The sequence below is a fragment of the Agelaius phoeniceus genome, chromosome 19 (genome assembly GCF_051311805.1).
Source record: "Agelaius phoeniceus isolate bAgePho1 chromosome 19, bAgePho1.hap1, whole genome shotgun sequence".
Lineage (NCBI taxonomy): Eukaryota > Metazoa > Chordata > Aves > Passeriformes > Icteridae > Agelaius > Agelaius phoeniceus.
In genome coordinates, this window is record NC_135283.1 from 1,800,829 (window position 1) to 1,821,123 (window position 20,295).

The following is a 20,295-nucleotide window of genomic DNA, read 5'->3' on the forward strand; positions in this document are numbered from 1 at the left end:
TAAATGCACTCAGGTGCAGGCACCAGCTTGCTCTGACCTGGCACAGGAACCAGGCAAAGCCACATGGTCCAAGCACAGGATTGTGTTGGTGGAAAGAAGCTGTGAAAAATATGGGGGAAGGGTAAGGCTTTGTAAAGACTTTAGTAAATAAAATGTCTATTATTTGTTTAAACATGTCACTGGCTATGTTAGAGGCTGGCAGCAGGCCAGCACAGCAGACTTTGATGTCCTGTAAGAGATTCCTGGGGTGGAGGACAGAGAGCAGGCTGGCTTTCCTGGGGCTGTCTGGCTCAGCACAGAGAGGCTGCAGGGTGGCTGCCCCAGAGCAGAACAGCCCCACTGGGCAGGTCACAGAATTCACAGAATCACAGAATCACAGAATTCACAGAATCACAGAATCACAGAATCACTGAATTCACAGAATTCACAGAATCACTGGGTTGGGAGAGACCTTCAAGACCATTGAGTCCAACCAATCCTCAACACCTCAACTAAACCCTGGCCCCCAGTGCCACATCCAGGCTTTGTTAAACACACCCAGGGATGGGGACTCCACCACCTCCCTGGGCAGCCATTCCAGAACTTTATCATCCTTTCTGTAAAACACTTTTCCCTGCTAACCTGTATTTCCCTTGGTGCAGCTTGAGGCTGTGTGCTCTGGCTCTGTCAGTGCTGCCTGGAGAAAGAGCCCAGCCCCAGCTGAGCACAGGCACCTTTCAGGAGCTGTAGAGAGTGACAAGGTCCTGACTAATGAGCACTGACAGACACCCACTGCCAGTGAGCTGCTCTGGTGCTCTCTGAGCTGTGCAGTGAGCCTTTGATCCCTGGTTCCCAGCCCAAGCTGTTCTGCTGAGGTTTGAGCACACTGCTGTGTGTATTCAGAGCTGGGTTTCTTTTTTCCTGCAGCGCTTTTAAAAGCTGCTTTGCATCCTGTGCCCCAATATCCCTCTCAGCTCTGGGCTGACCCCCTCCCTTCCCCTCAGCCCCCTCACTGATCTCATCTCTGGCTCAGGGGTGATGTCTGTGGCTGCTGCCCAGGCCCTTCCATGGGCCCTTTCAGCTGCAGGGCACAGAACAGGGCTGAGCTGACACCCTGTGCTGTGGGTCTGGGCTTGTGGGTCAGCTGCTGACCACTGGATTCTCCAGAGCCTTTTATACTTTTCCAGTGCATGGAGTAACTGAGTTCTGCCCAAGGCCCTGTCCAGTGACCACTGCAGGAGCATCTCTGGTGCATTAAATCTTCATCCACTGCAGTGCCCAATCTGCTGCTTTAGCTGTGGCTAACTGTGACCTGACCACAGCCCTTCCCAAATGTCCTCCTTGAATCTGTAGCACATGAATTTCAGATCATCAGCTGTGCCAAACCCTGGTGCAGTGTAATCAGTTAGCCTTGAATGATTCAGAATGAGGGAGTAAATCCTCTATCATTCAAGGCATTAACTAATATATTGACTAGCAGGAAAAATTGCTTTGTAACAGGATTTGATTTATTCTTGTTTAGACTCTGAGCCATTTCCAATTCCTCTGGTGATCCAAAGCTATGCTCCTTTTTTATATTAGTCTTATCCAGACCAAATTTCTTTGGCTTGCATGTGAGAAAGCCATGGGAGATAATGTCAAAACATGCTTTGAGTCAAGCTGCATGATATTCATTGTTTATTCCTGTACCAGAAAACTGTCATTTCTCCATAGAAGGAATTTTGGTTGGTGTGATGTGATTTGTTCATGATAAATCCATCCTGGCTGTTTCTCACCTCCATGCTATCTTCAAAATTCATTTATATAGATTGTTTGATTGCTTGGTCCAATATCTTGCTGTCTGCTTTATAATTTCCTGGTTTCTTCTTCCCATCTCCTTTAAAGCCAGCAATTACTCTCCTTTGCCCAGTTTCCTGGAGAACCATAGATAGCTGCTATTTCTCCAGCCTTGTGTGTCTCCAAATTGTTTGGGAACATTTAACTCCTCTGAGTACCCTCTAACCTGTTCTCCAACCTGACAAGTGGGGTTTCTTCTCTTTTCTTGCTGAAGGTTCTTGGCTGAGCCACCTGTTTGATAAAGAGCCATTTGTCTTTTTAGTGAGGATGGATTTTAAAAGGCATTAAATCCTGTAGCCATCTCAGCAGTATGCTGAGAATTATTTCTCCTGTTTATGGAACCCAGACAGCACTTTCCATTGCCTGATCCTGGCTGCAAAATTCCTTATAAGATCTTTTTCTTACGATCCTGTACATTTTGTACTGTGGATTTGCAATTCTGCTCCAGCTGCTTTTATATTATTCTTTTATATTTATCCTTAAGATTTTAGTCTCTTTCAACTATGTACAATTTTTTGTGCTATTTCTTCTTGCAGCTCAGCTTAGCTAAGAGCTTGTCTAAGTTGAGCTGTAGCTTTTCTTCACCAGGGGATAAGATTATATTTGTATTCTTGATGTCATCTGCCCTCAAGGCTGACTTTCTTGGCCCTTATGGACAGTGTTCCTGTAGCTCTGTGTGCCTCTCTGTTCCCAAAGCCATGAGGGAGCTGGCCCAAGGCTCCAGGACCGTGTCCAGCACCAGCCCAGCTGCAGTGACTGCAAAGCAGATTTTCCCAGCCCCACATCACAGCTTGGGTGGGGAACCACAGAGCACAGGGGCTGCAAGGCTGCAGGAAGGTTAAGCCTCTGGCTGACCTGGGTTCAGAACCTGAGTGAGTTCATTGCTTGTTCTGCCTGATGTCTCACCCCAGAGTTCTGGGCCTCCCACAGAAGCCACTGCTGCCAGGGCATTCTGAGCATCTCAGAGGTGACATGGTGGGCAGGCCCACCACTCCCAGGGAATATTGTCACCCTTCCTATGTTCTCAGGACACTTCAGGCATCAGAAGCTCAGTGGTGATGGCAAAGGGCACAGAGTGGGTGCAGTGAACACTCAGCAGCTTCGTGCACGTTGTTCCCTCTCTGAAGAACTTCTGCCCAAGAACAAGCCAGTATTTCAGGGATGAGAAATGTCATTTAGGAGCTCGCTCAACCCAGCTTGTAATAAATCCAAAAGAATCATGGGATGGCACAGGGGCAGGGGCTCTCAGTACTTTAGTGCTGCTCCAGGCAGGTAACTTTGCATTTGTGTTCTGCAGACTGAAGATTATCTCAAGCACAAGATCAGAAGCAGGCCTGAGCGCTCAGACCTGGTCAATATGCACATTCTGCAAGGTAAGAGCTTCTCCCACATGCTCCCTGTGTCTCCTGCCCTGGGACTTGTGTTCCTCCTGCCCTTCTTGTGTTCCTTCAGGAATCTCATTGCCATTACTTTGTTCCAGCTGCCCATGGGGGGCAGGCTCAAATGGGACACATTGTATGAAATTGTGTCCAGAGCTGGTGTTAGGAAGCAGGACACACTTTTATTCCCTTACAGGCACAGTCCCAAGGCCACCCAGTCTTTCTCCCATCTCTGGCAGTGTAAGATGCTCTAAGGAACAGCTGTGAGAGAGAATTCTGTTACACACCGGTGCCAATATCTGATCATGAAGAGTAAACCAAGGGAATTTGTTGTCCAGGGCACTGAAATTCCTATAGCAGATCATTGTAGCCCCTTCCCAAGGCTGACCATATTTTGTGCTGCTGTAATTCTGGATATTCTGTGTGACAGCCCATGCAGCCAGTGACCCAAGCAGGGCAGTATGAAAAGCCCTGCTATCAGTCTGTGAGCCACAGCAGCTCTCTCCTCTCCTCTCTCATCCTGCTGTTCCCTCTCAGGCAGAGGGCTGGCAGGGCTGGATCCCATCATAGACAGCAGAACACCACAGTGTCCCTCGTTATCTCCAGAGATAACAAGATCCTTAGAGACAGAGAGGATGTGCAGCCTCCCTCCCTCCTTGAGTCCTGTCACTTGCCTGGAAGCAGCAGATCACTCTCTGGCAGCTGTGAATGCTGCCCTCTGCTCTCAGCATGGATGCAATCTGTATTTCCTTTTCCCTCTGGCAGGCAGGAGGGCTGAGCCGGGGTCCTGTGCTGGATCAGTGTTGCTCCCTTGCTTTTCCCGGGGTTTCCATCCCAAAAATAAGCTAGCACCATTGCTTGTTGAAGAAATGAAGGGTGTGATTCCCTTAGGTTAAATAATGGAGCTGGGGGGCTGTTCCCAGACATGGAGGCAGCTGCAGTCCCTGGGCATGGACAGGGACAGAGGGACAGAGACTGCAGAGAGCAGAGAGTGCCTGGCTGTGCAAGGCAAGATGCACGTGCTGCCCCACAGCCCCTTCCCTGCAGCCTCTGCTCACGCCTCTGTCCATCCTGCTCTGCAGTTCAGAGCTCTGTCTTGGCATAGCCATTTTGTGGATTTGGCTTACAAATCCATTTTGTTCACAACTGGAGCCAGAGGTGATTGGAACTGGCCAGGTGGCACAGTTTGCATCATCCAGGTGCTTTACAGGCCTCCCTTCTGTTACAGTTCACCTGGAGGAGCTCATTTGTGTTCACTGAATGGCCCCAGAGCAGCTCTCTTGACCTCCTGTAGGGAATTTCCATGGTGTCAAGCCCTGTAGCTCGTGTTCCCTACAGTATCTCTTCCACAGTGTCCAGGCTCTGAAGAAAGAACAACCTACATGCAGCTGCTCTTACTTTAGACCCTCCAGGGTTTAGAATTGATCTGGTTTAGGATCCCACTCCCTCACTACTCATGCCTGGTCCAAGAGAGGAGCCAGAGAGCTTTGTTCAGGAAGTCTTTCTGTTTAAGTTGATATTCTTCTGTCACCCTTTAACAACTGGGGTTTTCTCAGCTGGCTTTGGTGGGGCTGCAGCTTCAAGACCTCCCTGCCTCTGATCTGCTCCTCCCCAGCTCATTTTTCCCTGAAGGCCTGGAGCACTGTAATTATGTCACCTCCAAAATTCCACAGCCCAAGACTCAGCATTTTTAATTCCTGTAAGCATTTCCTCCAGGCATCAAGCACTGCCAGCGGTTCTATTCTCCAGCTGTTTCCCATCTGCACTAGCCCAAAAGGGGCCAGTGTGCTCCTGGCAGGGAGGGGCTGGAGAGCCCTTTGGCCCTTGTTGGTGGCAGCTTGCTGATGAAGTTTCCATCACAGGTCACTCCTGGGCCTTGCAGAGGATGGTCCAGCTGTAGGCTGGGTTTGCAAGCCCAGCATGGTAGAGAGAGGCTCTTGTTTGGGAATGGAGAAGCTGGGCCTGAGGCTCAGAGATGTCCCAGATCAGCCCCACCCAGTGTGGCAGAGCAGATCCTGCTGTGCTGAGCCACGCTCAGGTAGCACAGCCCCAGGGGCTGTGCTGAAGGGCACCACATGGTCAGCTGGCTCCTGCTCTGTGCCAAAGCCCTCTGCTCATGAGAAACCTACTGCTAGGAAGGGAATCCTGAGTGCTGTGCCCACAGCAGCCCCTGGTGCTGATGCCTCTGTTTGGCCTTTCAGACTCAGCTGCAGAGGGGTCCATCCAGTCCACCCAAATGAAGCTGAAAAGAGCCCGGCTGGCGGATGACCTCAATGAGAAGATCGCGCTCAGGCCGGGTCCTTTGGAGCTGGTGGAGAAGAATATTATTCCTGTGGACTCAGCTGTGAAAGAGGCCATAAAAGGTACTGACAGTGACTGTAAGTGATGGGTGTGTGCATGGAGTGGGGCAGGGGCTGCAACAGTGACTGCAGGAAGGGACCAGCCTGGATGTAAGAGCTGCTTTTATTGCTTAAATTTAATTATTTTCAGAGTAACCATCGCAGTCCAGCACAGCCTGTGAGCACAGAGCTCTCATCTTAGAGCAGTGACACAAACATGCACCTGTTCTCAGCCACATTCCCCCAGAAAGAACCTCCTTTCTTACACCCCTTCCCTCCCCAAGGCTCTGAGCACAGAAGTGATGCTGTTGGACAGAGGACACTCCTCCCTTCAGCATGGGAGAGAACCTGAGTGCACAGGGGTTGGTGGTGAGACCAGCCCAGATTCTCCCACTCGTGCCCTGCCAAGCTCTCACATCCCAATAAATGGGGGTGGAGTGGCCCCAGTTCAGGAAGGCTGAGGGTTCTCTTTTATTTTTTACCACTGGTGCTGGTGGTATTCAGGACCCAGCAGAGCAGAGTGCTGCATCCCTGGGGTGTGGAGCATCCTTGGGGTGCTAAATTGCTGGAGAATATAAACAGGGCACACTCCTACCAGCCAGACCCAGCAATTCTCTTATTCCTAACCTTGGTTTTCTTCCATCACCTCCTCCCACCAGAGGAGGGAGGAAGAATCATCCACAATTACTTCCCCCACGCTGCTGCAGGGAAGCTGCTGTAGGAGCCAACACAGAGCAGAAAGGTGACTCAAATTTCACCAGGGCTCAGTGCCAGGACAGGGAGATCCAAAAGCAGAGAAAGGAGCAGGAAAGCCAGCAGGGTCCTGCAGTGACAGGGCAGCAACTCTTATTTTTGAAGTCTGGGGCTGTGTCCACATGTCCAAACTGGCACTCAGGTCTCCAATGAGGCACTGAGAGCTGCTCTGTTCTGTTGCTCTTGTTCTGTTTCTCACAGTTCCTCAATTAATGGGATCATTTCCATTGGCATAATCCCATTTGAAGTGTCTGTTCTGGAGCTCAGAACAGGCTGGGGACAATGGCAGGGTTTTGGGGAAGAAAGGGTTTTGGAGTGACAGAAGAGATGCCAAAAATGAGAGTTGAAACAGGAAGCACTTTGATTTTTATTTCATCTCAGAAACCATATTAAATGACATGAAATACTCCAGGCTCAGATACTGCTCTGTCCTGCCCCATAACTATTCCTGCTCTTGGTTTGGGGCTGTATATGCAGGCTGTGTATGTACAGCAGCTTCTCCAGCCTGGCCCTGGAGCTGCTCCATTCCCAGCGTGTTGCAGCTCTCCTATTTGAAGGTGAAATGTTCCAGGAGTCTGCCTGAAGAGGAATTTTTAAGGAGAGTTCAAGTAAAATCTCCCCAGCCACTCAGTATAGGAGAGTACAGTGGAAAAAAAAAAAAAAGGTTCAAAAAATCTCCCCCTTTATAAACATTTGAGGCAGTGTGAGCATGACTTTATCCCCTGGAGCTGAGGTTTGGAGACTGGAGAAATGAGCTTGAGTCTTGAATACAGCATCTCTCCAGATGCCTTGTCAGGGGCTGGTGGTAAACAGAGATTTACGGGACCAAACTGTTAAAAAGTCTGGCTTAAAAATTATTTGTTCGGTTTTAAATTTCTCCCTTTCACAATGCTGTTCTATCACATTGCTGGGGAAAAACGTGTCCTTGTAAGCCAGTTCCATCCCATTTAGGGTCAAACATGCAGCTCATTAGGGTCCAGCATGAAGTTGCTTGGTACCATAGGGTGCCGTGAGTAGAAGGTGGTGCAGAAACCATCCCTCAGGTCCCTGCAGAAGAAAGGCCCAAGTTGAAGGATCCTCAAGCTCCTTTTGGGAGTCAGAGGCACCTTGTGGTACTCACAGTTTGGGGCAAAGGGCTGAACACATAGCGGAGATGAGTACTGGCACTTCTGAACGTTAAGCCTTTTGTTTTTGCAATACCAGAAAGATGACAGGGTTTAAAATCATTTTACTTTAACCTTGGAATCTCAACTGTTTATACAGTGGAAAGTTCAGCTGACGTGTTCCTCTAATCACCTCCGGCAGGGTGAGCAGAAAGTGCCAGACCCCAACCGAAAGCCCAAACGTCCCAGTGACAGGAGGCCGCCAGTGCCCTGCATAGCTGAGCAGTGATACAAGGAACTTTTTTTACCAGGTCCTTGTCATCACTTTGTCCAATGCGCTCCAGAGGACAATACCCAGTGCATTAGAAACAGCCTGGAGCAAACACCATCCTGCCTGAGATTACAGCAGGGACACGGGACTGAGAAACAATACGCTCAGGCAGGGCTGGGTGAGAGCAGGGCAGATAAGGGAAGCATTCCCCATTGGCACAGCCCTGTGGTATCAAGCAGCAGGATGCAGCACATTCCTGTCATGCTGTGTCCTGAAGGTCCCTTGTGCTCCCAGCTTTGGCACCACTTCCCAACACACGCTCCCCTGCCAGCGCAGCAGGAGCCCTGCAGCTCCACAAGTCCCCTTTGCTTGGAGCAATTTGTCCCAAGAGGGGATGTCCATGGTGGCCTGCAGCTCCCATGCAGCCCAGGTGGCCCAGGCAATGCTGCAGCTCCTCAGGGACCTGTTTGGGTGCTGCCTCTGATGGAGAGGACACAGAGCCTCTTTCCAGGGACAGCAAGTTGAACACAGCTGATCTCATTTCCCCAGCCCATGTCTGGGCAGCAGCTCAGGCAGGGAGCAAGGGCTCTGTCCTCGCCCACCCTGGCACCAGCAGCCACAGGGAGTGCAGATAACCCTTATCTCTCAGATAGGGGCAGGGGTCAGAGCAGGAGGTGCGTGTCGTTGAGAAGGTGCACATTGCTTGAGCAGCAGCAGGGACAGGTGGAAGCTTGTCCCCAGGCCCTTCCTATTTCCCCATTTGTCACCTCACTATCAGCGTGCCAAGCTGCCTGACAAATGCCAGACATGAGCACGAGGAGATTACGAGTGTGGCCACGCTGCTCCTTCCTCTACCCCCACCTGCAGCTCTCCCGAGGCTCACATGAGACCTTTTTTTCTCAGCACTTTATTTATCATCAAACCTCGGGGTCAAGAGCCCTTGCCCATCTGACTAGCAGATAACAGTGCAGGAGCTGTGCAGGCAGGGCAGCCTGGGGCTGTCGGGCAGGCAGCAGAAGTGGTTGGAACTGTGTCCTGTGGGTGAAACCTGTGCACAGAGACAGGATGTGGGAGCCTCTGTGCACCTGCAGCCACATCCACTTTTGTTGGCTCTTGTGCTGTGAGCAGATGGATCACATTCCAAGCTGATTTCAACCTCACTCCTTCTGCTGAGGACAGAGTCCCTGCATGGTGTGGGTGTTCAGCTGGGGTGCTCAGCTCAGGGAGGGTGAATGGTGCCCCTTCTCCCGTCCCAGCCCAGTGGAGAGGTGGGATGGCAGAGCCCCTCCTGCACCAGCCCCACCTGTCTGCACCAGCCCTGCTGTGCTGGTGGAATGGGCTCCTCCATCCCCTCCTCTCTCCTGTCCCAAGGAACAAGGGCCATGATCCTGGCTCCTCCATCCCCTCCTCTCTCCCTGTCCCGAGTGCCCTGTCCATGGCTCGGGTCCCCCTGCTCTCCCCCAGCCGCGGGGCACCCCCGGAGGTGCCCGAGTCCCCCGTGTGCCCTCACGCAGGGCCGGGGAGGGTGCGGCGGGCGCGGCCCAGCTCCCCACAGGCTCACCCCGTGCCCCGTCGCTCCCCGCAGGCTCTGACCGTGGCCCCTCTGCCCCCGCAGGCTCCCAGGGCGGCTTTCCCCGGCAGAGCGACGCCTTCGCCTTCGAGGAGGACAGCAGCAACGACGGGCTGTCCCCGGAGCGGCCCCGCAGCCGCGGCTCCCCGGGCCCCGCCGAGCCGCCCCCCGGCTCCAAGGCCCCGGAGCCGCCCCCCGCCGGCCCTGCCGGGGCTCCTCAGGTAGGGAGAGCCCTCCTGGGGCCGTGGGACATGCGGGGGGACAGACCCGTGTGGCACAGGGGGTGGCACAGGGGATGGCACACACAGGGGATAGCACAGGAGAGCGACACGTGGGGTCCCGGGCCGGGGAGGTGATTCCTGCTCTGTGCTCAGCACTGATGAGGCTGCGCCTTGAGTGCTGTGTCCAGTCCTGGATCCCTCAATTTGGGAAGGATGTGGGGATGCTGGAGCGTGTCCAGAAGAGGCAACAAGGACGGTGAGCGGTCTGGAACACAAGTCCTGTGGGAGCGGCTGAGGGAGCTGGGGTTGTTTAGCCTGAAGAAGAGGAGGTTCAGGGGAGACTCATCACTCCCTACAACTCCCTGACAGGAGGGTGCAGCCAGGGGCGGTTGGGCTCTTCTCCCAGGGAACAGGGACAGGACAAGAGGACACAGCCTTCAGCTGCACCAGGGGAGCTTCAGATTGGACATTAGGAAGAAATTTTTCACTGAAAGAGTGGTTGGGCATTGGAATGGGCTGCCCAGGGAGGCGGTGGAGTCAACCGTCCCTGGAGGTGTTTAAGAGCCTGGATGTGGCACTCAGTGCCATGATTTGGTTGACAAGGTGGTGTTAGGTCACAGGTTGGGATCGATGATGTCAAAGGTCTTTTCCAGCTGTGTTAACTCTGTGATTCTGTGACATTCTGTGACATTCTGTGACATTCTGTGTCGTTCTGTGTATCTGGCACCGTGGGGGGACCGCGCTGCGCGGGGCCGGCGCGCCCACTGCCGGCCGGCGGGGGCATTGCAGCCCCGGGGAGCGCCGGGCCGGGGTGGAGAGAGGGACTGGGGGGAACTGGGGGAAACTGGGGGAATGTAGAGGCTGGGGAAACAGGGGGACTGGGAGGAAATTGAGGAAATGTGGAGGCTGGGAGAACGGGGGACTGGGGCGTAATGGGGGAGCTGGAGTGGATTGAGGCAGACTGGAAGGGCTGGGATGGACGGGGAGGAAAGGGAGGAACTGGGGCAGACTGGGGTGGGGGAGGACCAAAAGGATTTTGGCAATCCACGGGTCAGCTGGGAAGAGTGGGCTGGTCTGGAGGATGCTGAGGGGCTGTGAGCAAGGATACAGGGCTCAGGTGAAATTGGGAGGGCTGGAAAACCAAGAAGGAGTGTGGAGGCAGAGGACTGGGATACCCTGAGGGTGTGGCTGGGATAGACATGACGGGACTGGGATGCACTGAGGCATCTGTGGGGATTGGGAACAACGCGGGGTGAGAAAACGGGGCACCAGGAGCCCGAATCCAGGCTGGCCAGCCCCGGCTCTGGCCCCACAGCCCCTGTCACCTCTCCCTTGCAGGATCGTCCCCCCAGTGCCGATGGGCACGCTCCGGACGCTGCCGCGGGGCAGGGCAGCCAGTGCGACAGCCCCAAGCAGCCCGCGGGGCAGGAGAGCCCGACGCTCCCGCTGCCCTCTGCCGTGAAGGTAACGCCGCTGCCTCCAGCTGCCCAGGAGAGGAACCAGCCCGGGGCAAACAAGCCTGGAGTGCCCATGTGCTGTGCCACAAACGGGTGGGAGCTCTGGGTTCTGGCCTTAAAGGCTTTGAATAATTCAGACAACCTTGTGTCGAAAACTAATTTAAATAATTGCGTGATGGTACAAGATACAATATTACACCTTGCTAGAGGCAATTGCTTGAGTCCTGCACTGAAAACATCCCCTGGGGCTGGAGCAGGACGAGATACCAGGCCACACTGGGGCACCTCCCAGGCAGGGAGGGTCATTCTGCATCTCATGTGCTCTCCAGCCCAGCTGAGATGGGACACGGTGCCAAGGGAGTGCCCCACATCCAGGCTCAGCAGGTCTTGGAGCTGGGTGCCAGCAGGAGCTGCCTTTGTTCTGTCCCTGGTCCCTGGGGTCCCATGGGGATGACAGAAGCTCTTCTCACCCCTAATTCCTTTCCTTCCTTCCAACAGTCCAAATCATCCAGTGACAGCAAGAACCGTCACAAAAAGCCCAAGGACACCAAGCCCAAAGTGAAGAAGCTCAAGTACCACCAGTACATCCCTCCAGACCAGAAAGCAGAAAAGTCCCCTCCACCCATGGATTCTGCCTATGCCAGACTGCTCCAGCAACAGCAGCTCTTCCTGCAGCTCCAGATCCTCAGCCAGCAGCAGCAGCAGCAGCAGCAACAGCACTTCAGCTACCCTGGGATGCACCAAGGACAGCTGAAGTGAGTGGCACTGTGCCAGCAGCAGGACTTGGTCCTGTTTCTCTCCAGGCTTTCCCCTCTGTATCCATTTGTGCCAGAGCAAGGGGATAGAGGCACACCACTGAAACAGAAAAGTTTGGGAGCAGCACAGACTCCTTGCAAAGCACTCTGGCTTTGCATACTGGTTGGGGCACCTGTGGTGGGACACCAGCCATCCCCTACAGGCCAGCCTGGTTTTCCTTAGCCATCCTGAAGTCTCACATAGGAGACAGCAGACCCAGGGGAGCAGAGGGATGGGATGCTGGGCACAAAGACCCTGGGGGAACAGACAAATTACCCCAAATCTCCTTTGTTATTTCAGGCAATCAAATGAGCAGATGGTCAAAAGCTCAAATCCTTCATCAACTTCTGGCAACAACACCCCTCTTTCTCCAGTGAAAACCACCTTTTCAGGCCAGTCTTGTGTCTCATCTATCAAGCCAGGCCCTCTGCCCTCCAACCTGGATGATCTCAAAGTGAGTGCAAACTTTGTCACTGCAGGAGCAGAATGTCACAGCCTGGGTGTGCAGTGCTGCCTCCAAGTGGGTCAGGGGAGTGCCACAGGCTGGGAGGGGCCTGTTAGGGATCAGCACACCTGACCCCCCTGCTCTGAGCCCCCCAGGAGAGCAGCACAGCACCCTGGGCAGGGCTTGGTCACTGGGGAGGCTCTGAACACAAGGGCTGGCTGCTCTGCAGGTGGTGAGGGGTGCCCTGCTCCAGCCTGAGCATCAGCAAACCAAAGGTGCAGCCTGGGGAGGCTGCAGGTCAGGCTGAAGGATGATCTGAGCTGCTGCTCCTGCAGCTCCTGGCTCCATCCCTGTGTGGGTTTGACTCTGTGGGTGCTCTGACAGACCAGCCAGGGGCCAGTAGAGCAGCATGCCCCCCTCAGTGACTCAGCTCCTCAGCCAGGCCAGCTCAGCTCTGCATAACCAGGTACCTCCTGCTCCATGCACTGTTTTGAACCCCTCTCATGTAGGCAAGAAAGGGTGTAGGGGGAGAATCCCTCATATCAGCTGTTCTTTTATTCTTTGCTAATGGACCCTCAGTTACGGGGAAGGCCAAATCCTTCTAGGAGCAGAGACCTGGGGGCAGCCCTGAGGTGGAAACAGCTGAGTTTGCCCTAGCTCAGGTGACTGAATCATGTGCCTGAGCACAGAGCATGTGGCTCAGTCTCTGAGCTGTCAGATGGCTCCTGGTCTGGGCTAGAGCCCTCTGCTCATGGAGAAATCCACTGCTAGGAAGGGAGTCCTGAGTTGCTTCCCTGACTACTGGTTCATGCTGGTTCATGGAGGAGTCACAGTTCTCAGAGGAAGGAGGAAGGTTTTGCTGTTAGGAAAGGCTGGGCAGTGGTCAGGCCTGTGCATGATGACCGTGGTGACTGCAGGTGGGACAGGGAGCACCTGGGAGGTCAGAGGTTAAAGCTGGAAGCTGTGATCTGAGACTCCTTGTTAGAAGCACTGGGTTTCTAAAGGGCTGATCTGCCACTGAGACTTGATGGGTTTTCTCTTCGAGCCAGGTCCTATGAGCTCTCAGAGGAACTCATCACACCTGAGATAGCTCAGCTACCCCCAATGGCATAAAATGAGCAGCATGGCTTCTGAGGTAGTGTTGGAAACAGGAAAAGTTTTAATAAAAGGCAAAATAACAAAGTTCTTACAGAGAAAAACCAAGCTAGAGGCTTGCTCCTGCTAAAGAGGAGCAAGCCCCTACCTTGGTTTTAGCAGGAGCAGGTCCCTAGCTTGGTTTTTTCTCAAGAACCAAGAGGTTCTTGCTCCTGCTAAAACACTGCACAAAAGCAATTTTTTTCCTTTGTTCTCTTCTTTTTCTAGTGAATTGCTTAGGCAGGACCTTTTGCCTCTGTCCAGTTGGTTAGCCCTAGGTTTGAGGTGAAGTCCCCAAGGTTCTATGAGGTGTCTTTTACCAAATTGAGGAGAGAAGCTTCTGGGCTTTTTCCCTTTTTAAGGAGCCAAAGGATAATTTGGTCCCTCTGTCAACAAGGGGACACATCCCTACAAAGACTGACCATGAGTGGTTTCCCTTCCAGGTGTCGGAGCTGAGGCAGCAGCTCCGGATCCACGGCCTGCCCGTGTCGGGCACCAAGACTTTTTAAGGAGCCAAAGGATAATTTCCTTTGGCTTTTTAAGGAGCCAAAGGATAATTTGGTCCCTCTGTCAACAAGGGGGGCACATCCCTACAGAGTCTAACCTCGAGTGGTTTCCCTTCCAGGCGTCGGAGCTGAGGCAGCAGCTCCGGATCCACAGCCTGCCCGTGTCGGGCACCAAGACTTTTTAAGGAGCCAAAGGATAATTTGGTCCCTCTGTGAACAAGGGGACACATCCCTACAAAGACTGACCATGAGTGATTTCCCTTCCAGGTGTCGGAGCTGAGGCAGCAGCTCCGGATCCGCGGCCTGCCCGTTTCGGGCACCAAGACGGCGCTGATGGAGCGGCTGCGGCCCTTCCAGGAGTGCAGCAGCAGCACGGTGCCCAGCTTCAGTGAGATCACCACCGTCACCTTCCCCGTCACCCCAACAAGCACCCTGTCCAGCTACCAGTCCCAGTCCTCCACCAGCATGTTATCCAATGGTTTCTACCACTTTGGCAGCACCAGCTCCACCCCGCCCATCTCACCCGCCTCCTCCGACCTCTCGGTGAGCGGCTCCCTGCCCGACACCTTCAACGATGGGCCCATGGCTTCTCCACAGTTTGGCCTCCAGCCATCACCAGTGCAGGGCAGCGCTGAGGAAAGCCTCATGAGCAGCATGAACGGAGGGAGCATCCAGCTGGAACTGGAAGGGATAGACACGGAGAAGGACAAGATGCTGGTGGAGAAGCAGAAGGTGATCAATGAACTGACGTGGAAGCTGCAGCAGGAGCAGAGGCAGGTGGAAGAGCTAAGGATGCAGCTCCAGAAGAGGAAGAGAAGCAACGGCCTTGAGGAGAAGCAGCAGCCTGCTCAGCATTTCTTTGGTGTCCCCATCAAGCAGGAAAACACCGTGTCCAGCTGTCCATTTGCATCCAAACAAATGGCCCTGAAAGGCCAGGCGGGCAGCTCGGATAAGCTGAGTAACTGTGGAGTGCCACAGGTGCCCCACATTGTGAACAGCCACTGCTTGGAGCCCGCAGGGCAGAGCGCCGTCACCTCCTCGACATTCCTGAGCCCGCAGTGCTCCCCGCAGCACTCTCCCCTGGGGGCTGCCAAGAGCCCCCAGCACATCAGCCTGCCACCGTCCCCCAACAGCCACTACCTGCTGCCGCTGTCCCCCGAGGCCCGCAGCGGGTCCCCCCCGGGCGGCAGCTGCCTCCGCACAGCCCCGGTGAGTGCCAGCCCAGCCCGCACCCCTCCGCTCGCACCACACGGGGGGGCCTTGCCGATACCTTCTGCAAGGGCAGAAAGTGTCCCAGATGGGCAGTGGGATGGAGGCTGCAGGGTCCTGTGCAGGGTTTCTTCTGGGGAGCCCTGCCACTGCAGCCACTTGTCCTGGAGGGGTGACAGCACAGCTCTGGTGCCCCATGGAGCCCTGGGGAAGCCCTGGCACTGCTCCCCTCCTCCCCAGGGCACCCCAGCACTGCTCTCTCTGCCCCTGGGTGAGCACTGGCAAAGCTGCCCGTGTCCTGGGAGAGTCCTGGCAGAGCATCCTCTGCCCTATGGAGCCCTGGCACAGCTCCCTCTGCCCTGGGGAGCTCTGGCACAGTTCCCTCTGCCCCTGGAGGAGTCCTGGCAAGCTCCCACTTCCCTGGGGGAGTACTGGCACAGCTTCTTCTACCCTAAAAGAGCCCAAACCCAGCTGCCTCTCCCCTCAGGAGAGGGGAGTCCTGGCACAGCTTCCTCTGCCCTTGGGGGAGTCCTGGCACAGCCGTGCCCCTTGGAGGCCTGGCACAGCTCTATACACAGCAGGGAGGCACCAGCGTGGATCCCTCAGCTCCTGGGAGAGCCCTGGCACAGTTCCTACACCCCTGGGAGACCCCACTGCAGGGCTGCAGGGCTTCCCAGGAGCTTGCCAAGCCATTGTGGCTCCCAGCAGCATGTGAGGGATTTTCACCACTGAGCTGGAGGAGAGCAGCTCCCCTGGGGAAGCCTTTTCTCAGGAAGCTGGAACAGGCCTGGCAGTTGAGGTCTGCAGTCAGAGAGAGCTTGTGCCTCCCCACCAGGCCAGCACAGAGCTGTCCTCAGCAGCCACCACTGCTCACTCAGCCCCCTGGACAGGTACAAATACCTGGGGAGGGGGAAACGCTGCTAGCACAAAACAGCACAAGGCTCTGATCACAACCCCAGTGCTGTCCCAGGGCTGCCCAGGCAGCAGCAGCACCTGTGCCATGCAGTGCCAGGTGTGCTCCCAGGGGTGTGGCAGGGCAGGCTGGGTGTGTGGGACAGCCCAGCCACAGTGGCCCTGAGCAGGCAGTGGGGTGCAGGCCTGCACAGTGGCACAAAGTGGGGCTCAGGAGCATGGCAAGGTAGGTGCCATGGGCAGCTGTGAGGTGGGAAAGGGCAGCAGCTCAGGGTGACGAGTGGCACAGACAGAGCTGCCAGTGGAATGGGCAAGGAGGGCACTGGGGCTGTGCAGGGGTGGGGAGGGTGATGGCAGCACTGGTTTGGGTGAGTGGGGGCAGAGCAGGGGATGCAGGGGTGAGCCTGGCACTGAGCACTGCAGCAGAGCTCTGGGGGCACTGGGACACAGGGCTGATATCCCAGAGAGGCAGCAGGGCTGCTCTGGACAGATGGACAGTGGTCAGTGAGGCTCAGGAGGGAGCAGTGACACCACAGGGGCACCTCCAGCTGCTCCCTCACTGCCCAAGGGCACGGGGATGGTCCCATTGTGTCCTGCAGCTCATCCCAACTCCACCACCACCCATCCTGGATATCCCTCTGCTGCCTGCAAGGGACTCCTGGGGGTGAGGGTCCTTCTGGAGCAAGAGCTCTTCCTTTGTGCCCAGCACTGCAGTGCTGTTTCCCATGAGCCAGGGGCAGTGTTCCTTCCAGCTCCCCTCCACAGAAAGGTGGCCAGGATGTGCATGGCCAGGCAGAGTGACCCCACTGCTGCCCTGCATCCAACCCCCCTGGAGGGACAATCCCCTGGGGCTGGTGTTTGTGGGACAAGGCCATGGCCAGGCAGCAGGGAAGGACACACAAGGGCTTGGAGGTGATGGGGACAGCAGCTGACAGGCACTGTGCTTCAAGTGCCATCCATCCTGAAGGGGAGCCTGGCAAAAAGGTGGCAAAGACATGCAGGCAGAGACTTCCCTCTTCTGAGAGCCCTTCCCTGGCCTGAGCTCTGTGAGATGCCCCCAGTCAGGAGGTGATGGGGAGGGGCTGGGGTGGTGCCTCATGTGGGATTCACATTCTCTGAACCTGGGAGAAGCAGAGAAAAGAACGATCAAAACAATTCTTATCTCATTTGCTGCACCTGTGTTGTTCACAAGTGGAATGCATTGTGGAAGATTTGCTTACCTGGAGGGAATTGGTAATTGGATTCTGCTGAGAGTGTTTTGATCATTCTGTTCTCTGCTCCTCTCAGGCTCAGAGAATGTGAATCCCACACCTCATCACTGGCCAAGCACAGCTGACCACCAGCAGCATCTCTGCCTTCCCTTTGTCCTGCATGTCCCCAGGACACCAGGCTGTCCTGTGCCACCACGGCTGGCAGTGACAAGGGGCCAGCCTGGCCCTGCTCTCAGAGCTAGCTCAGGGAGCTGGTTTACCTGCCTCTGTCCTGCTCAAAGCCAGGCATTTTCAGTTGGTTTGACCTACAAAATTGTCATTTTCCCTCACCACCCTCAGCAGGATGAGAGCCAGGGCTCCTGCCATGCACTGACTCCATTTCCCTGTATCTCCCCATGCAGATGGCTGTGCAGTCAGGCCAAAAGTTTTCTATTTCATCCCCAAGTTTTTGTAAGTCAAGCCCAGCCCTGTCAGAGGTAAAGCAGCCTCCACCCTATGAGGATGCAGTGAAGCAGGTAACTGCATGGTTTTTGTTTTCTCCAGGCCTAGGGCTGCCCCTGCTGTCTGTTTGCAGTCAGTGGGACTCAGGTGCAGCAGTCCCAGCCCCTTCTGGTCTCTGGGCAGGAGTTGTTTCCATGAGGAATGGGCTTTCCTGAAGGGTTAGTGCTGGCTAGCTGCCACAGAGGAGGACACCCTGCTGGGCTGGATGGTGTCCCCTGTGCACCCAGGGGTCCTGACACCTCCCAGCTCCCCTGGCCTGCCAGTGCACTCTCTTTGGGTGCTCAGTGCTGTGTCAGAGACAGACCCTTGGGCATTCCCAGGTCACCAGGAAAGCTCATCCTGCTCATCCATCTGCCCCCTGAGCCATACCCTGGAGTGCTGTTCCTGCAGGGAGGACTGGCCATCACCCAGAAACACCCAGGAACACCCAGGAACACCTTCCTTCCCATCAATCTGGGAGCAGCCTCAGTGCTGGGACTGCTGGTGCCTTTGGGAAAGTGGAGTGATGCTGTTGGCAGGGTGAAAATGGGTTTGTGCCAGCGTGCAGGAGATTTGCAGGTTCTGGTCAGGGAGAGGAGGGAGACTGGGCAGTGCAGGCCACAGGGAGGGCAGGCAGGCACTGCCAGTGTGAGATTCTGGGGCCAAAATGTTGTGTCCTGAGGGCCCTGGGACAGGGCAGGCTGTGGTGGCCACAGAGCAGAGGGTTGGCAGCAGGGAAGGTGCTCTGCTCCCTGGATCATTGTGCCACGTCCCTGCAGTGCCCTGAGTGCTGCTGCCAGCCCCGTGGTGGTGTGGCCTCTCTTCTGTGTGGGAGGAAGCCATTTGTGGGGTCTAGAGCCATCCTGTCTGGGGTCTAGAGCATCTACCTGGCTTGTGGCTGGAGGGACTCTCCTCCTAATGGCCTCTCCTCTCCTCTTTGTCGTTTGCTGCAGCAGATGACACGAAGTCAGCAGATGGATGAGCTCCTGGATGTGCTGATTGAGAGTGGAGGTATGCTCTGCTTCCCTCTTCCCCTCTGGGGCTCCCCCTCCAGCCAGCATCAGTCTGTGGGGCTCAGTGCACCCCAGCAGAGCTGCCTGAGTCGAGTACAGCTTTCCCCTGCCCTCCCTGTGCCAGCAGCCACTGAGATTGGATCCAAAAGCACACTGGCCCTCCTGGACCCTGCTCCTGCGTGTGCCAACCCCATGGGGTGGTCTGGGCTCGGCTGTCACCTGTGCAGAGAGAAGGGACAGCAGGACAGGAGCTCTGTGCACAGCACTGCCAGCCCCCAGTGCCCCCTCATCCCCAGGGCTGCCAGTGCCATCTCCCATACAGAGCACTGCTGCTGCCCTCCCCTGTGCAAGGTGCTGCCTGTGCCCTTCCCCAGCCCCTTGGGGACAGCTGCCAGTGCTTGTGCCCCAGGGACTGTGTCCAAACCCGGGGGATAAGGTCAGAAAGCAGGAATGTGTGAGGGAGGGTGGGCAAGCAGTGCCAGTGGGATCGAGCAGGTCTCCAGAGGGATGCCCAGGAGGTCAGCTGTGGTGGTGGGCCCTGCCAGGGCACCTCAAATGCCTCTCCTTTGTTGACAGAAATCCCAGCCAATGCCAAGGAGGATCGTTCCTGCCTGCAGAAGGTGCCTCAGATCATGGTGTCGGCGGGGAGCTCGGGTGGCCCTGTCCCCAAGGGCTCTGCCCCCTTCGAGCCGGTGCCCCCGGCCCCGCTGCCCTTCGAGCACTGCCCGGGCAGCAGCGACGCCCACCTGGAGGTGCTGCTCAACAGCCCCCTGGGCAGGGTCAGCGAGATGGCCCTGCTGAAGCTGGGGGCAGAGGAGCCCCCCTTCGAGGGCATGATCGAGGGCTTCCCTGGCAAGGCTGCCGACGAACTGCTCAACTCCCAGGAGATTTTACAGACTCCCCTGTCGCCCATGGACACCCAGCTGTCCCCTTCCCCTGCCGAAGGCTCTGCTTTACAAATGAGCTTCACTGAGTCTCCGTGGGAAACTATGGAGTGGCTGGACCTGACCCCCCCCAGCTCGGCCAGCGGCTTCAGCTCGCTCACCCCCGCGGGCCCCAGCATCTTCAACATCGACTTCCTGGATGTGGCTGACCTCAACCTGAACACCAGCATGGACCTGCACCTGCAGCAGTGGTGAGGGGACGTGCTGGGGCAGGGGGCTGTGAGCCTGCAGCAGGCAGCACAGTGCTCCTGTCGTGCCACAGAACGTGCAGGGCCAACGTGTGCCTCATCCAGGGGAAACTGGAGTCATTTTCCCAGCATATAGGACTTGTTTGGATTTCCAGTCACTGAAAATTGACAGCACAACTCTGGTACTTTGGTTTTCCTCCATTGACACAACCCCACAGAGGACACCACCAGTGCCTGAAACAACACTTCCTTTGATTAACAAGAACTTCCATTTTCTTTCTTTAATCTTTCCCCCTCCCAGTTTTAGCAGTCACTCTTGTGAGAACTGGAGCAGCTCATGACAAGACTGTGTGGTGAGGTGACCTCACCTGGGTGGCAACAGGAAATCATGGAGAGGGAAACCCACTGTTGCCTTGCCTCCTCTCCTCTCCTCTCCTCTCCTCTCCTCTCCTCTCCTCTCCTCTCCTCTCCTCTCCTCTCCTCTCCTCTCCTCTCCTCTCCAGTCCTCCAGACAGACCTGTTGGGCTCACCTTGGCCGTTCCCATGCCAG

The 20,295-nt window shown here is 55.7% G+C and overlaps 1 protein-coding gene across 1 annotated transcript; it reads left to right on the forward strand.

The window, feature by feature from the left end:
- The first annotated feature begins 3,157 nt into the window (after nucleotides 1-3,157).
- Nucleotides 3,158-19,752, forward strand: MYOCD (myocardin). Its single transcript, XM_054645211.2, has 11 exons — nucleotides 3,158-3,188; nucleotides 5,396-5,557; nucleotides 9,276-9,451; nucleotides 10,790-10,915; nucleotides 11,290-11,292; nucleotides 11,407-11,663; nucleotides 12,004-12,157; nucleotides 14,056-14,997; nucleotides 17,522-17,635; nucleotides 18,554-18,611; nucleotides 19,190-19,752. Exons 1-11 carry the CDS (start codon nucleotides 3,173-3,175, stop codon nucleotides 19,750-19,752), a joined length of 2,571 nt encoding a protein of 856 aa, XP_054501186.2. The 5' UTR covers nucleotides 3,158-3,172.
- Nucleotides 19,753-20,295: the final 543 nt, after the last annotated feature.

Coding starts and splice junctions, on each gene's coding strand:
- MYOCD (XM_054645211.2), top strand. Junction 11,664..12,003: donor ATGCACCAAGGACAGCTGAA/GTGAGTGGCACT, acceptor TTGTTATTTCAG/GCAATCAAATGAGCAGATGG. Junction 18,612..19,189: donor TGTGCTGATTGAGAGTGGAG/GTATGCTCTGCT, acceptor CTTTGTTGACAG/AAATCCCAGCCAATGCCAAG.